Below are 18,255 nucleotides of genomic sequence, written 5' to 3' on the forward strand. Positions count from 1 at the left end.
CCATTTGAGGATGACCTGGCATTGGTGAGTTGTTCTGGAGACAGCAAGTAGTAAGGTGGGGAACAGTTGGATGAGAGGTGGGCTTTAGGAATGTCGTTGGTCATTAACAATGGGGGTTTGGTCAGATGTGGTGAGAAAACCTGTTTGGCCTTGTGGAGAGAAACTCTTCAGGAAACTTGACAACACTGGCACCTAACCACAAAAACATAGACATTTTCTAATCGACCCTGTTCAGAGACACACGCATAGTAGGTGGGACTTGAACCCAAGTCTCCTGGCACAGAGGTAACAACAGTACCACTCTGCCACAAAAGCATAAGGTTCAGCCAATAATATTTGACAGCTTGACCACTAGTTTAGTCAGCAGTACCTTTGGAAACCATATTCCTCTGAGGCAAGATCTCTTGGATGTTTCCAATACTTTCAAACAAAAAGTAAATTCTGTCCCCATTAAAAATATTGAGGCAATTTATGTTTGTGGCAAGTTAGTTTGTGCTTAAAGAAACTGGACAGTAGCAGGAGCAATATTACATGAACAGTGAAAGCAATGACATGCCCAGATTGCTATAAGTTCTGATTTTCATGTTGATCTCCAACCTAATGGCCAGAGCTTCCATCTGAAACCAGCATGAGGTCGGGTCATATATACAAACTGGAGTTAAATGATCCAATGCCATTTCCTCTTGACCTGTCGAATGACTGCCAATGAATGGAGGAGCAGATTCTAAGTGCTGAATGGCCGACTCCTGCCCCTATTTTCTGTGTATCCATTTAAAAGCTGGGAGACAGTCATTTCCTGATAAACTGAAAGGACTCACTAGCTATACTTGGAAGAGCAGGTGGAGTTTAGGAGTGTAACTTATAGCCCACTTTGGAGCCCAAAAGTATTTAAACTTAGTTTAGTTACTGCTTTGGATTCTGCAATCATGTTTCCTGTTCCTGTAAAGTATTGCTTCTTTTGCCCCTCCCTGAGATTCTAGTGCAGGAAGAGACCTTGGAGTGCAGCTTCATAGCCCCTTGAAAGTGGAGTCGCAGGTAGATAGATAGTGAAGAAGGTGTTTGGTATGCTTCCTTTTATTGGTCAGTGGATTGAGTGTAGGAGTTGGGGGAGTTCATGTTGCAGCCATACAGGACATTGCTCAGGTCACTTTTGGAATGCTGTGTGCAATTCTGGTCTCCCTGTTGTAGGAAAGATGTTGTGAAACTTGGAATGGTTCAGAAAAGAGTCACAAGAATGTTGCCAGGTTTGGAGGGCTTGAGCTACTGGAAGAGGCTGATTAGGCTAGGGCTATTCAGGCAGCATGGTGGCTGATTGGTTAGCACTGCTGCCTCACAGCACCAGGGACCTGGGTTTGATTCCCACTTTGGGCCTCTGTCTGTGTGGAGTTTGCACGTTTTCCCCGTGTCTACGTGGGTTTTCTCCAGTTTCCTCCCACAGTCCAAAGATGTGCAGATCAGGTGATTTTGCCAAGCTAAATTGCCCATAGTATTCAGGGATGTGCAGGGTAGGTGCATTTGTCAGTTGTAAATATAGGAGAATGGGTCTGGGTGGGTTACTCTTCAGTGGGTTGGTGTGGACTTGTTGGGCGAAATGGTCTGTTTCCACTATGTAGGGAATCTAATCTATTTTCCCTGCAGTGTTGGAGGCTGAGGGTGACCTTATAGAGGTTTTAAAATCATGTGTGGCATGGATAAAGTAAATAGACAAGGTCGTTTCTCTGAGGTGGGAGAATCCAGAACTAGAGGGCAGAGGTTTAAGGTGAGAAGGGAAAGATATAAAAGGGACCTAAGGGGGAGCTTTTTCACACAGAGGGTGGTACGTATGTGGAATGGGCTGTCAGAGGAACTGGTGGAGACTAGTACAATTGCGACATTTAAAAGGACTCTGGATGGGTATGTGAATAGGAAAGGTATAGAGGCATATGGGCCAAATGGGACTAGATTAGGTTGGGATATCTGGTCAGCATGGATGAGTTGGACTGAAGGGTGTGTTTCCATGCTGTACATCTCCATGACTCTATGACTTGGCCATCCCACCTGGTTTCCTGCCTCTGGATCAATGTACTGCCTATTGGAGGACACATTTTTTATTGGCACCTGGCTGGCATAATTAGGAACCAAAAAAATTATCAGGTCCCACACAGTTCGCCAGGAAGTTTGTAGAATGGCCCCATCCTCCACCTGCCAAACTGTCATGCAACGTGAAAGTCACCTCACGCCAATTGGTCGCCTTTCTTTGAGACACTTGCAGACACTAAAATTACAAAATAAAAGATTCAGAACTTTGTCATCAATATATTTGAGAAGCAGTTTACCTGCAAACCCACCTAGAGAAAAAAAGTTGAGCATTTCAGAAGAAAAAGTATGATTTTTAATCTTAGTAACTGAATGGGTTCATAATCCCAGCTGTGACAGGTGGCAAAAGATTTTCTATGTTTAGTCAAAATTGCGATCAAGAATTCTCGAAGTTGTGTGTCAGTTAGTATCTCCATTTTGATTTAATAAACTGACATCAGAACTGTCCTTTCTGATAAATGTCATAATCGTTTTGCCCTCAATCTATACAGAATATTTAAATTTCAAAGCAGCTTGACTTTTTATTCTATTGCACATAATAATGTGTGATATGATTGTGTAACTATTTCAAAGTCAAGATTGAAACAGCATGTAACAATAGGGTCAAGCAAAGGATTTTTTTTAGACATGAACTGAATGGTTGAATTTGCAAGCAGGACTGAGAACACAGGATCCACCTCAACTTAACTAACTATGCATTCCTACAACATATTCTGCTTGTTCGCCGTTTTGCAACCTAATGGCATTCTGCCAATGTCTTATCAACAACTACACTGCTGCATTTATCTTTTCAACTAACAAGCAGCTAGTGTGTCCCGTTATAGTGGCATCATTTATTGCCATCGATGGCCCTGTCCACGTCGTTGGCCATTGACTCATCACAATCGATCACCGTTACTCCTGCTGAGCTTCAGATTTGAATTGACACAAAAGAGGAATCGTCGACATATTCCTATACAAGTTACAAAGGACTTCTACAGTAGAAATGTGTCAGGGTTCAGAATGTCGGTTATGTTTTTGAGACCTGTTGCCACAAGGAAACCAGACTGTACAAGCATATTGTTCCAGAAGCATTTACATATCAAAAGATCTCAGCTGTGAGCTGAGGCGGAACAGCAGCAGATGGTATGTTGCAAACACCTGCATTTTTAGTCCTTTGACGCATGGCATTGTAAAAAATGTTTTATTCAGAGTCCCCAATTCCCACCAGCAACCACCCTCACCTCTTCCATTGTCGTCCCCACCCTAACACACTCAATTTGAAAACTGGTAAGATGCGAAAGTGAAATGCTGCAGATGCTGGAATGAAAACCAAGTGCTGGGCACACTCAGTAGGTCAGGCAGCACCTTTGGAAAGAGCAACTAACTCAGTCGGGCAGATGTCTGCAGTTTTAATGACAGCTAAATGGTCTGTGTTCACTGTCTTTCTTCCTCCGAATTGCAGCTTTGAGTCCACTGTTGTGCAGTTGGACATAGAAATCTGTGGCTGTCAATGATACTACACGTCTCTACAGGGCGCACTGATGAAGCCCGCAGATTACAATGAATCAGAAATCACTGATAAGACCTTTCTGTTTAAGCATAAAATCCCTACAATGTAGACTCAGGCCATTTGGCCAAACGAGTACACACTGACCCTCTGAAGAGCATCCCATCCAGACCCACTATCCTACCCTATTCCTGTGACCATGCGTTTCCCATAGATTACGGACCTAGCTTGCACATACCTGCACACTATGGGCAATCCACCTTACCTTACATCTTTGTACTTTGGGAGGAAACATGAGCATCCAGAGACATGGGGAGAACATGCTAACTCCACACAGACAATCGCCTGAAACTGGAATCGAACCCGGGTCCCTGACGCGAGGATGCAGTGCCAACCAATGTGTCACTAATCTTATAAGGTTTAGTTTATTTAGTTTCAGTTATTAGTTTAATACACAATGTTATTAGTTTTCCTGCAAACTTCCTTGAAAAACTACAGGTTTTTAACTGGAGGAGGTAACTGAGTTTTTAACAGTGCACAAGATTGATCAGCCTCACCACGATGAGGCCATTTGGCCCGTCATATCTGTGCTGGCACTCTGTGAAGGAACAAATCATCTACTGCCATTCTTCCACCTCCAGTACCCCTGCACATTCTTCTTCTTCAGGGAACAGTCCAGTTCAGTCACTAACCCCTCAATGAATGTGCCTCCATCACACACTCAGGCAGTGCATTCCAGGTCCTGATCACATACTGCATGAAAGTCCCTTTTTATTGTCACGTCTACTCCTTGCTTCTTTTGCCTTAAGACTTGATCCTGTCATGAATGGGCATAGTTTCTCCCTATCTACTTTGTCCAGAGCGCTCATGACTTTGTGTACATTGAGCAAATTTCATCTCAATCAAGTTTTTCCTCAAGGAAAACAGTCCACATTTCTCCAATCTTTCCATGTACAGGCAGTCCCCAGGTTGTGAATGGGTTCTGTTCGAGAGTCCATTCATAAAAATGAGCGTTTGGAAGTTGGAAGGCCTTGATATTCCTTATTCCTGGAGATATGCTTGTAAATTGTTGCTGCACTCTTCCACACCCATTGTAAAGGGCGATGCCCAAAACTGGATGCTCCAGCTGTGATTGTATCAGTATTTTATCCAGGTTTCACATAACTTCCTTGCTTTTGTACTCTTATGCCCCTATTAATAATGTCTAGGATGTTGTATACATTATTAAACCATGCACTCAACCTGTCCTGCCTTCTTCCGTGATTTATGCACATAATCACCCAGGTCTCTCTGCTCCTGCAACCCATTTAGAACTGTATCTTTTATCCTATATCTTCCTTTTACATCTTTCAATGTCTCCACATTAAATTTTACATAATTTGTCTGTCAATTTTGCCAATCTCTTTATGTCCTCCTAAAGGTTTACCCACCCCTCCTCCCAGTTTACTATATTTAAATGTTTTGTATTGCCTGCAATTCTTGAAATTGTGCTTTATAAACCAAGATTGAGGTTATTTACATATATCAAAAATGCAGCAGTTCTAACACCGATGCTTGGGGAACTGTGCTGTATAAAGCATTCTCTAGTTTGAAAATCATCTGTTTACCAATGCTCTTTTATTTCCTCACACAAAACTGATTTTGTATCCATGTTGCTACAGTCCCTTTTATCCTGTCAGCTCTAACTATTGTGTGACACTTTATCAAATACCCTTTGGAATTTCATGTAGACCCTCACCAACCCTCTCTGTTACTTCATTAAAATGCTCAAGCAAGTTAATTAAATATGATTTACCCTTAACAAATGGAAACCACTTAAAAAGAAGTCATTCAGCCCATTTTGTCTGTGCTGATTGAATAAACCAACCTTTCACTCCAATCCCACATTCTAGCACTTGATTTGTGACCTTACAGGTTACAGTAGTTCAGGTGCATATCAGGCGAGTTTAGGGTTTTCACTTCAACCTTCAAACCAAGCAATGACCATCAGACACCTACCACCCTTTGAATCATAATGTATTTCCTCATGTTCCCTCTGCTACTTCAACCAATCATATTAAATCTGTGTCCCTCGAGTAATCAACTCTCTGTTAAGGGAAATCAGGTCTTTCCTGTCTACTCTGTCCAAACTTCTCAATATCTCAGATATTGCACCCCTCTGTTGGAAGGAATACAACCCTAGTTTATCCATTTTTCCCAATAGGCTGTTATTTTCAATCCTGGAAACATGCCTGTAAATTGCCTCTGTACTCAGTCTCTATGGAAGTGATTCCCTTGTAATGACCAGAGCTGTATACACAACTCCAGGTAAGGCCTAACCAGTGTCAAGCAGACTTCCAGAATTACTTAGCTGCTTTTGTTTTCAATACCTCATCCAATGAAAGAAAGCATTCCATATGCTTTCTTTACCACTTTATCTATCTGGCATATCATCTTTAGGGGCTCAAGTACATGCAGACCAAAGTTTCCCCATTTCTTTCCCCTTCTCAATATCCTGATGTTTACTGTGTATTCTATTGTGTCGCTTACCCTCCCAACCACATAACCTCGCACTTCTCTGGACTGAATTCTAATTGCATCTTTCCCGTCTGCTCAACCATGCTGCTGAAATCATCTTCCAAGGCCAACTTCTGTGTTGTCTGTAAATTTCACACACCTGTCTCTCACATTGAAGTCTTAATCATTGATATACACCACAAACAGCAAGGTACCCAACAATGAGGCTTTTTTTGTGGAATTGCACTGGAAATGGCTTTTCATTTGCAAAACATCTGTTGACCATTGCCTCTTGTTTCCTGTCACTGAGCAAGTTTTGTATCAAACTTCCCACATTCCACCTCCCTTGCGAGATACCCTTGTATATCAAGCTGACCTGAGAAGAATGAATACTCCAACCATCTTAGTGCTGCAAGGCACTCGTGGCCAATGCCATGGTCTACACACTACTACAACATCCAGAGGTTGGTCTGGGATCTGACTGCCCACAAGGATCACCAGCCTGTGGATGGAGGAAGCCAGGCGGTGCACTCCTGAGACCTGGCAGCACTCATGGTCGGGATGCATTCCTCCATCATCTGTCCCTGATTGCAAATAACATCTGGCAGAGCTGTTCGGGGTCTACCATGGACCTTGCCACCTACAGAGCACAGAGTAACTGTATCTGTTGCAGCCTCCAACAAATACGCACGTGGGTCAATGTTGTGCTGACCGGCTGATGACTATGTGTCAGATGCGAGTATCATGCACTGGCTGAGTGAGAAGGACATAATGTAGTACACCATCTTCTGAGATTTCCTCTTCATCCCCAGAGCTTGAGAGAGGGAGGTGAGAGGACATAAGGCCCAGGGAGGATGAATGACACCCTTTAGTGATCAAGGCAGGGCATGGAGGAATGAAGGAAAGGGATCAGTCCCAAGGAACCACCACCACCCTATCAAATGGTAAGAAAGGGATGTGTGTATGGATGAGGAGCACCACTTACAGCCACAGGGAGTGATCAGACCCCGGGAGCTCATGCAAGTGTTTTAACTGCGGTGAAGAAGGGCACCATGCCAGAGACTATCCAAACCCACAGAGGGGTGGGGTGAATCAGATGCAGGTCTAACCCTTGCCACTAGAGGGACCTCACCCTGCACCAGAGAACAATGTGCAACTGACTGAGGTAACAAGTGCGTTGTATCCCAACCTCCAGGACCCCAGTCTCTGTAGCTGTCTGATTTCCTGAAATCCTGAGCCCTATATGGGAGAACACAAACAGGGATTAAAGACTTCACCTCTCTCTCTTCCCTCCATATCTGCTAGGGGTCTCCATTGTTCCTAGGAAGGAGGGTTGGAGGTCATGAACTTGACATCTTCTTGGGTTAAAAATCCAGCCTCACCCTCTCCAACTGCTTTACAATCCAAGGCGTTCCACAGTTTGTTCTGTTACCAGCGCTTGAGATGGAATATCAGATCAGACCTGTCATTGTTGTGCAGATGTTGTTCTTGCAAGCAGAAGTTGAGTTTTACTGCATCTCATAGCAGAGTCATTAAAATGGTGGTTCCTGAATGCCTCCTCTTTGTGGGATATCATGGGGATAAGCAAAGGCAGGCACTGGCTCTTGGCATCATGATCCCATGCACCAGAAGAGATCTGCTGCTGCTGCAACTCTAGATACACACTGTCTGGTATTGGCACCCTCAAAAGAGGAGAGCAGTCAGGAGATTTTGCCATGAAGGTGTGAAGGAAGTCATTGACATCATTGTACCATTGTACCAGGATGGGACGATGACTATTAATCTCACTGCAGCCTCTATAAGATTTGCTTGGTCAGACAGCTTGATCTCATCCTGTCGACCATGAGGAAGAACACTTCAACCTCAGGGCATCAATGTGGACTTCAACAGTTTCCTCATTCCCCCTTCCCCCACCTCACCCTAGTTCCAAACTTCCAGCTCAGCACTGTCCCCATGACTTGTCCGGACTTGTCCTACCTGCCTATCCCCTTTTCCACCTATCCACTCCACCCTCTCCTCCCTGACCTATCACCTTCATCCTCTCCCCCACCCACCTATTGTACTCAATGCTACTTTCTCCCCATCCCCACCTCCTCTAGTTTATCTCTCCACGCTTCAGGCTTACTGCCTTTATTCCTGATGAAGGGCTTTTGCCCGAAACATCGATTTCGCTGCTCCTTGGATGCTGCCTGAACTGCTGTGCTCTTCCAGCACCACTAATCCAGAAGAACACCTCCTACCTTTCCCTTGGAGCCTCACCAAGGATCAGCAACCAGGCTTCGCTAAACCAGGGAGCACGGCCGGTAGCTTCTGTCTGGTGTGAATGCTGTAGCCCCCACCATGGCCCAATCCGTGATTCCTCTCACTTGGGCCTTCTCAGGTTTGTCCCGATGGTCGCCTTTGGGCACAGAAGTGGAGGTGTGGATTCTGGGTGCTGAGGCTTCCTTAGGGCATGGTAGTATGGGCAGGCCTTTAGAAACAGTACCTGCCCCGTGAGGTGATATTGCCACTTCATGGTCCAGACCCCACTCAATCAGTGGATGGGCTGCACACTTTTGAATGGCCATTAATTGGCCAGCTATGATGACAGTGGCCAGCTGCATTTCTCTCACACAGCAACCCCCCTATGTCCAGTGCTACTGATGTGTCTCTCACACCTTTCATCCCAAGTTGTCAGAATACGGTACTAAAAGGTTGATAAATGACAATAATCTTCAGCACTGAAAAATTTGCTGTGTGCACTAATGCGCTGTTACAACGACATAATTATGTGCCATACGTTATTTTCTGTTCATTAATCTGCCAGCTGGGTCCTGCAGCTTTCTGGAATCTCAATCATTTAGGTTAACAATGCTTGAACATCTTGAAGGTAAAGTCATCAACTTCAAATTGCTTTCTGAATTATTAAAACCCTTTCTATTAATTTCATTCAATCTCCAGGTGCCTCTTCAGAGAGTGTGAACTTGCTTCCAGCACCCTACGGTTTATCGAACTGGACCTCTGGTCTCCTGCTGGACAGTGGGCATGACAGTGATTTGATCTTCAGGTTTGATGGCAAGCATGCTGCAAAGATCCCTGATGGAGTGATACCCAAAAACCTCTCAGATCAATTTACCATCACAATGTGGATGAAGCATGGACCCAGCCCAGGGCTGCGAGCAGAAAAGGAAACCATTCTCTGCAATTCTGATAAAACAGGTGTCAGATTCAAACAGTTTGTGTAGTCTGCTGGATGACTTGCCTAATGAATGTTAAACTATATTCATGGAGGTAACCCGACATCAGAATGATCCTGAAATTTGCCTGAAATCTCATTCTGTTGCTGATCTAAACTAGTTGAGTTTTGTGCATTGATTCTCTATTTCAGTAATCCAATCCCATTTCAGAGACGTTCCGTGCTCATATTGATTCGGGGATGAAGATGTGCTGGGTTTAGCTTCTGCTTTCTATGGATTAAGAACAGAAGCCATAAATCTTGGAAGTTTAATTAAAACCATGAAATGCTGTAAATAAAGAGCAAATCAGTTAGCACCTGAGAGATCACAAATGAGATTAATGCTCCTGGTAGCTTTCGATGTGGATTTTTGAATGAACTATTATTTGGCACAAATTCCAAGCTTTTCCCGTAGCGACACATTTCCAACTTTCATATAATGCACTTCTTTGACCCTCCAGGCCACTAGAACACACTTTGCAGTGTCTCCCCTTCATTCCTACTGTTCTTTTTTAGAAGCATGTGCTGAGGAGTTCATGTCACGTGTTTATAGTATCCCTATCTCTGTTCCACACCAGGACATGTTGACCATGAAAGGTACGTTTGTAACATGGGCAAACAGGTTGGTTGCCAGCCTGTAAATCCTAGGAGAAAGTGCGGACTTCAAATGCTGGAGATCAGAGTCAAAAGTGGCACTGGAAAAGCACAGCAGGTCAGGCAGCATCCGAGGAGCAGGAGTCAACATTTTGAGTATAAGCTCTTCATCCTGATGAAGGGCTTATGCCGGAACATCGACTCTTGTGCTCCTCAATTGCAGCCTGACCTGCTGTGCTTTCTCAGCGCCACACCTTTGAGCCTGTAAATCCTTCCAATATGCCTGAGGCAGGTAGAAAGAACAGGAAATCTGCTAGTCAGCCATCCTGCAGCAGGAGAAAGTGAGGACTGCAGATGCTGGCGATTCAGAGCTAAAAAATGTATTGCTGGAAAAGCGCAGCAGGTCAGGCAGCATCAAAGGAGCAGGAGCTAATGCCTGAAACATCGATTCTCCTGCTCCTTTGATGCTGCCTGACCTGCTGCGCTTTTCCAGCAGCACATCATCCTGCAGCAGGCAATGGTAAACCAATGCAGTGCTTTGCCCGCAAGTGTCGACCAATCAACTGGAACTTTGTGTCACAAACCTCTTAAATAGGGATGGGAGAAAATGCAGACTGACCATTCATCTGTACTCTGGTTGATTGTGTGCATCTTACATACATCCTTCAGCTACTGTAAAGCTTTAGACTGTGAAAGGAATGATTGTCAGCAGCCATCACAGCCTCTGTAGTTTATCTTCTCATAAAGTGGGCAGAACTACACCATAGTTCAGTTGAAATATTTATAACTCAGTAGTTGACAGTGATTAGATACACCAAACATTAATTTGTATGTAACAGTTGTTGTTATGTTGTTTGTTTAATGCAAATAACCACTGAAACTGTAAAATTAAATAGTGCTGTTGTGGTTCTGTTCACCGAGCTGGGAAGCGCTTCACAGGAGGCTCCCAAGCACTGAGGATGTCACCTAGACAGGGGACAAAACGTCTGCAACACAAATTCCCAGCTTGGTGAACAGAACCACAACAACGAGCACCCGAGCTACAAATCTTTTCACAAACATTAAATAATGCTGACTGCATTATTGTATGTATAATCTTGGCAGCTCTAAACCCAGTAAAACGGTGGTATTGAAAGGTATCTCCACAAAATGTTAATGTTGTTCATCTTTTCCAATTTTCTTATCGACCCACTGACCCATAATTATATTTAATCAGCATGCAACATTTTAATTTCCAAAATGCCATATCTGCCTTATCATCTGTCATAACACAAACAAAGGAGGAGGTGTGCACAATTTAAGTCATAGAGATCTGGTTCATTTTATATTTTTCTGTATTTCCTTATTCTGTATTAAACCCATTTTCCTAACTGTAATTCATTCCCATACTGACCTTATTGTCTCCATAACATAAGGTAAATAAAAGTTTGGTTTCAAATGCTATCCAGTTGGTATTATAAAAAATATTTTTTATTGTTAGTTCGGGTTGGTTCACCACATCACTGTATTTTCTCCATTTGGTCTCATGGGTTTCTTTGATCATCAAACCCAAAAGCATGTTCTGTAACTTCTGTATTGGTTACTTTGAATGAAGGGTTATAAGTTTAAACAGTGCAGGATTCCCACAGACTCACTTTTCCTTTTGCCTTCAGAGATGAATCGGCACCACTACGCGCTCTATGTTCACAACTGTCGGCTCGTATTTCTGCTGCGTAGAGATTTTGATCAAGTTGACACTTTTCGTCCAGCTGAGTTCCACTGGAAACTGGAGCAGGTAAGCGAGTTACTTGGCCATTAATACTGAAGAGAGAAAAAACAAGATGCATCTGACAAATATAACAGATTTAATTATTTTGTTTGAAGGAAACTTTGAACTGGTGTAAATTAAGCTCATTAATTGGTATTATCTTGCATCCGTGGTATGCAGAATGCATCAATTCACTGCAACTTATAAGTGAGGTGTGAGCCCACTGTTTTAAAAGCTGCAAATGAGCATCCAATCCCCAGAGCCCCCACAGAAGTTTCCAACTCAAGTTATCAGGAGACAATATTTTCAACTCATATTCCGAAGTGATTTAGTGCAGTGCAGCAGTTGGTGGAATGGTGTACGTACACAGTGAACTAGCAAAACAAAATCTGATATTGTTAGCTTAGTGATGATTTTGGTACATTATTTCCTTAGTTTTTGATCACTATTGCCTACTCGACCACCAAGTAACTTTTTTCTAACATGGCTTTTTATGTTGTTAATAATTTGAAGGCTCCAAAGTATTCCAGTGACCCTGAAGTGAGTCTTCATTTGTTCCTCCTCCCTCTCCATGTATTTGATTAATGTGGTCTTTCTACTGCCAACACATCTGATGGTGTGAGTCTGAGATCATAAACTCAGTGTGTGGAAAATCATGTTTTCTGAGAGTACTTTGATATTTAGCATCTGTGCTACCAAGCTGCCTCTTTGAAACAATGTAATTATTATAGAACTGTACAACACCGGAGTGGCCCATTGCTGTCATCATGTTTCAGACAGTCTTTGTAAGCGCTGTCTCCCTCTTGGCCAGCAAATTTTCCATTTGTAGTAAAAGAAGATTGTGATGTTCTGGTAATCTCGCTGGACTATAATCCTAAAGCACTGAGAACATTGTTTCAGATTCCATTTTGACAGTGGATGGAATTTAAATTCAGTGAATTAATTGGGAATTGAAACGGGTCAGAGCAATGGTAGACACAAAGCTATTGCGAATGGTTTTAAACATCCACGTAGTTCACTGATATCCTTTAGGGACAGACGACCTTTCCTGGTCTGGCCTACAGGTGATTCCTTAACTGGTTCTCAAATGATCTAGTGAGCCATTCAGTTCACAAGCAAATGGGGATGGGTAGCAAATGTCAGCCTTGTCACTGACACTGTCATCCCATGAAAAAAATAACGAGCAAATAAATCTAATTTCATTTAGGAGGATGACACAATATTCTGTTATCAATCTCCCCAATGAGATTATTCAATATGTGTCGATAGAGGTGTCTTAAGCATCCTACAGCAAGAAGCAAACAGAAGGCCAAGAATGTAAAATAATATTTTATAGCAGTTTTTATTTGAGCACTCTGATTAAGGCCATTTTGTCAACTACTGAAATAACTGTTCATATGATTGAATTTCCATTTCACTATATGCTGTTGCCTCAGGCTGGATTTTTGCACAGAGAGAAATTCTCACAACAGATTTGTTGCTTTAAATTCATGAGCTTTTAGATAAATTATTTTATTATGACTTAGAGTATTTCATTTAATGGCTGCCAGCTTCACACTTACATACATCAGCATTGAAATCGGAGATTGCTGCCTCTATTATCCGAGGTTTCATGAAGCACTGTGGTGTATAAAACATTATGAGGGTGATTTATCATTTTCAGGATACGTTGGGCACATGGTGGGTGAAGCAATCCCATTATCTGCAGGTGGTCCCATCAATTTTGGTGATAAGGACTCATTTAAGTAAATCCATTGCGCTGCTCCTGTTGAATGAGTGCTGATTCAGGGAAGGGAAAGGTCGGAGTAGAAAATTCAGCATTCCTACACAAAGGTGCGATACCAGGGAGATCTTAAAGAACAGGAAGGTCATCCTGCTGAAGTGGTGGAGTTGACCAGTAGCTGGAAAGGTATTATTTGTGATCTTGGCACATCAAAAGGTTTTCTTTTTTAAAAAAAAAGACGTAAGGCTGATGTTTTCAAAGTGAACTTACCTAGTCATTCAGGTGTAAACATAAATTGTAATAAGGTTTGCAACGTATTTGGGTAACCTGATTTAAATATATGGAGCCTGTTTCTAGCAAGGAGAAAGTGAGGACTGCAGATGCTGGAAATCAGAGTCGAGATTGTGGTGCTGGAAAAGCATTGCAGGTCAGGCAGCATCCGAGAAGCAGGATTATGCCTGAAACGTTGATTCTCCTGCTCCTCGGATGCTGTATGTGCTGCTGTGCTTTTCCAGCACCACACTCTCGACCCTGTTTCTAGCAAGGCTGTCAAAGTGGAGGTCCCCTTGAAATTCTCAAATGTTGGAAGATCAGTGGAAACATAATGTACACTTTCCTTTACAACCTTTGTCTTGTTTCTGTTCTGTATCTTCTCAAGTGGGAAAGGCTGCAATTAGGTAAAAACTGACTCTGCTTCTTACTTCTCACACATTATTTTGTTCTTGATCCAGCAATTTAGCACATTCAGACAATAAAAAAAACTGATAAAGTGCAAGAAGTTTTGTTTTTTTCCTGGGCTGTTGATATCTACAATTTTCCTTATTCATACAACAGGCCAAGTTTCAGAGTATCAGAATTAGTATGACAACAATTTAATTTAAAAAAATGAATGGCCTGTCATCCATTGTCTCCCCCTCCCCAACATTCCCACTCTCAGGGCCTGATGGACTCTATTGTGAAACATCAGGGTGTGGTAAACCATTTCTGGAATCCTTTGAGCCTGACAGAGCCTGTCCACATCCCTGGGCCTGGCCAATCAGTGTGGAACTCAACCTCCTTCAACAGTCCTGGAACTCCTAGGCCCGGCGGCATCTCTGCAGAGCAGCTTGAGTCTGTTGGGCACCTGCCTCCGCTTCCCTGCCATTTCCTGATCCCTTGCTGAACCCCACAGCTTCCATAATCCACACCCCTGCGCCCCAGATCATTTGGACCCCACACGCCTGCACCCCAGGTCTCTTGGACCCCACACCTCTGCATCCCAGGTCTCTTGGACCCCACACCCCTGCACCCCAGGTCTCCTGGACCCCACACCCCTGCACCCCAGGTCTTTTGGACCCCACACTACTGTACTCCATGTCTTTTGGATCCCACACCCCTGCACCCCAGGTCTTTTGGACCCCACACTCCTGCACCCCATGTCTTTTGGATCCCACACCCCTGCACCCCAAATCTCTTGGACCCCGCACCCCTGCACCCCATGTCTTTTGGATCCCAAACCCCTGCACCCCAGGTCTTTTGGACCCCACACTCCTGCACCCCATGTCTTTTGGATCCCACACCCCTGCACCCCAAGTCTCTTGGACCCCACACGCCTGCACCCCATGTCTTTTGGACCCTACACACTTGAGAGAGCCAGCATCTCTCACAGTGGAGGTGCCCTTTGAAGAAAAATTTTAAAGACCACAGTTGGCTGTGTGCCACTGAAGTGCAAAGGCATTGAATGGCCGAAGTGGTGTGGGTCAGACTGCATTCCCACAGCCGGATTTCAAGGAGATATCCTACCCTTCCGTCTGCAGCTGGGAGGGAAATATGTAAAAGGGTATCACTTCATTGCTTAGTATTAGCACAGACACTGAAGTTCTTGTGATTTTTAAGTATGTAAATAGCAGGAGCTTTGATAAATGTCTATTGAATCTTCCAATACTGTGACTAGTTCTTATGTTACTGCAATTAACATGAAAATGAACTCATTGGGTATCAATGCTCCACTGAATATAAAGGTCCATATCTGCATCTGTGGCAGGTTGTGAGAGCATTTTCACTGGGTCCCCTGCCCCAGGCTGCCAGAGGGACACCACCTCATTTAACTGGCAGCACCATCACCTCACACTGCTTCACTGTCAAAAAAATACATTTAGCACTGTCAAGTGGCTCTTAACGTCTTGTTTAACAATGCAACTGGGAAGATACCTCAGCAGCATGATTGTGCCCAGAGCCATTTGAGTACTATTCCCATTCTATCTTGCTGCCCAATTCCCTATCAGTAAGGGTTTCTTGAAAATAGAATAATGAGAATGGTACTAATCATTTCCAGGTAATACTGATCAGCAGGTTTCTCAATCACAAGCCCCATTTCTCCTGTTCAGAAGAGCCTTCCCATTCAACACAACTCTGTGTTGAGATTGGCCAGATTGACCTGGTAGAGTGCGGTCAAGTCTTATCATTCAAGAGTTCTATAATGATATCAGCCAGTATTGCCCCACTCCCTGTTATAATGAGATGGAGCGCTGTTCACTGGGTGAGAGAGTTAGAAAACTCACCCCTAGCAGACAATACTGCCTGAATGACAGTTATGAAAGTCTTAGTTAGATTGTATGGTTTAAACATGTCTGCATGTTAAAAGTAAGAGAAACCACTGAAAACTAGTTTCATTTTGTAATTCACTGTTAATATTAACTTTTTTTCAATTCAACCCATTCAGAGATGTTACTACACACCTCTGGAGCAGTTCGGCTTTGAACCCTGCCCCCCCCCGGCTCAAAGACAGGGACACTGCCAGTTTGCCATAGAGAAGTGTAACCTATTACTTGGACTACATGCAAATTATCTTTACAATGGCTTGTTTTTGCAGTAGGCTTTATCCAAACCACATTTTTCTTATGAGCAATTCAGGTTCGTTATTCAGTTCCCCAAAAATTCAATCTGACAAAATTTCAATATTAATAACTCAACAGGGTAAGTAATCAGTACAAAGTGTGAAGCCTGGTGAGGGATTCACATCTAAAGCTGTTTTAGAAGCTGTTGATTGTATTCCTTCTAATCTTCTGATTAGAATACGTCTTCTAAATTTTCTTTAGAGTACTTAGTTTTTTAAAAAGAATTTTCAATAAAACCCCTCCTTTAGATATTGTTTTATTCTGTACAGTTTTGTTGGATGAAGAAGTGAATCATTATTAGTTATTCAAATCACTGATAATTGCTGGATTAACTCACAAGTAAAGTAAAAGGGGGAGTCCCGAGGGTGGTGATGTGTGACTTCATAGGACAGTAAATGAATCAAACTCAGGCTGGGCCCCCCCACCGGAATTAGATCCAAGTACAAAACTGACTTGAATCCAGGATGTAATTAGTCAGGTGCAGCTCAGAGGATTCAAACAGAGAGATTAAAATCACGGAGCTGATGAAGTCAGCCAGCTCTGCCCAGCTAAACAGATGAACTGCCATGTCTGAACCATATAAGCTACTGCTGAATATCTGACCTAAAAAAAGAACCGGCACTGCAATAGCAATAAAAAGTGTGCATAATTAACATTCCAAAGGGATTGCTATAAACACAGAATAAAACAAATGAGTTTGAATCTACCAAAACATGTTCGTAACATCAATATAAGAAATCCTGGATTGTAGCTAAAAACTAAAAATACTAAAATGCAATGAGGATAATTGCTGACAATTAGATTATATGATAAAGTTCAAGCAGTGAAGAAGTACCTTTATTGATCTCTCCAATGTTCTCTCTCTCTCCTCCCCTTCTCTAAGCAGGCTTTGTCATTTAATGATTACATCAATAGGACATCAGAGAAAACTCACTCAAGGGAAATATGCATAAACAATACTTTGAGTAATTAATTGATGGCTTCAATTTACTGCAGTTTTATGAGTTCTACCTCTGGAATTGAGAACAGTCACTCTGGTGCAATGTATTTAATTTGATTTACCACTTCGATTAAACCAATTAAATTTATAGAAAAACTTTGTACAGACATCCTATGTGCGGAGTATCAATGTTTACATTTAGAATCAATAAAATGATGAAATGGAATAAGGGGACTCTGTACTAAAGAAGCTGCCCGTTGACATGGAGGTCATGCAACTATCTAGTGAGCAGACAATTAGGGTAGCAAGGCAATTTTACCAAATCAGAGTCTATATTAAATTCTATATAATCCAGTAATTATATAAATGAAGGAAAAAGTAATAATGTGAAAATTGGGTAGAATGTTTTATAAGGGGAGTTTGTGTTTATAACAAATCAGCAACATTCAATTTGCATGTTATGAGCTTTACTACTTGGAAAAGTCAGGACAAATTTAAAGATTATATTAAAATACCGATTATTAGGTTGTATAGAATATCTTTAAAATCTGGTTCATAATATAATTCAAGAATATAGGTGAAAGATTTAGTAATTTCACCACTGGAGGTTATTTGTCAATAATTTTTCAGGTGGACGTAATTTATTATATGAATATTCCACAGAAAGGTCACTTATTTCCAGGATTCATCAACAATTTTTGATGGTGAACTTTACATATGAGATGCTTTGCCTTTGTTTGATAGTCTTGCTGGATTATTAGTATGGTATCAAAATGTTAATGTAGGCAACAACAACTGTAATGAACTGGAACATAACAAAGCCACCCCAAAGCATTTCATAGTGTTAAGCAAAATTTTACATGAGTCAAATGAAGAGATATTTAAGGCCAGTGGCCTGAAGTTTGTCCAAAGACGTAAGGTTTAAACAATGGTTTAAAGGAGGAGAATGCTGGAGAGATGGAGGTGGCTTCTGGGGACACATCCAAAACTTAGGATCCCAGTAATTGAAACCATCTGTGCTGGAGTTGGGAAAATTGAAGATGCTCAAAAGGTCAGGCTTAGACAAATGCAGAGATCTTGAAGGGTTGTGAGGATGGAAG

General features: G+C 42.4%; 1 protein-coding gene across 1 annotated transcript in view; it reads left to right on the plus strand.

The window, feature by feature from the left end:
• The window catches only part of clstn2a (calsyntenin 2a), a 317,315-nt gene that overhangs the window by 179,284 nt on the left and 119,776 nt on the right, over positions 1–18,255 (plus strand). Inside the window, exons 7-8 of the mRNA XM_060833929.1 lie at positions 9,002–9,259; positions 11,522–11,643. Of these exons, the coding sequence (XP_060689912.1) occupies positions 9,002–9,259; positions 11,522–11,643 (380 nt within the window). The remainder of the gene's footprint in view (positions 1–9,001; positions 9,260–11,521; positions 11,644–18,255) is intronic.

The sequence above is a fragment of the Hemiscyllium ocellatum genome, chromosome 13 (assembly GCF_020745735.1).
Source record: "Hemiscyllium ocellatum isolate sHemOce1 chromosome 13, sHemOce1.pat.X.cur, whole genome shotgun sequence".
Taxonomy (NCBI): domain Eukaryota; kingdom Metazoa; phylum Chordata; class Chondrichthyes; order Orectolobiformes; family Hemiscylliidae; genus Hemiscyllium; species Hemiscyllium ocellatum.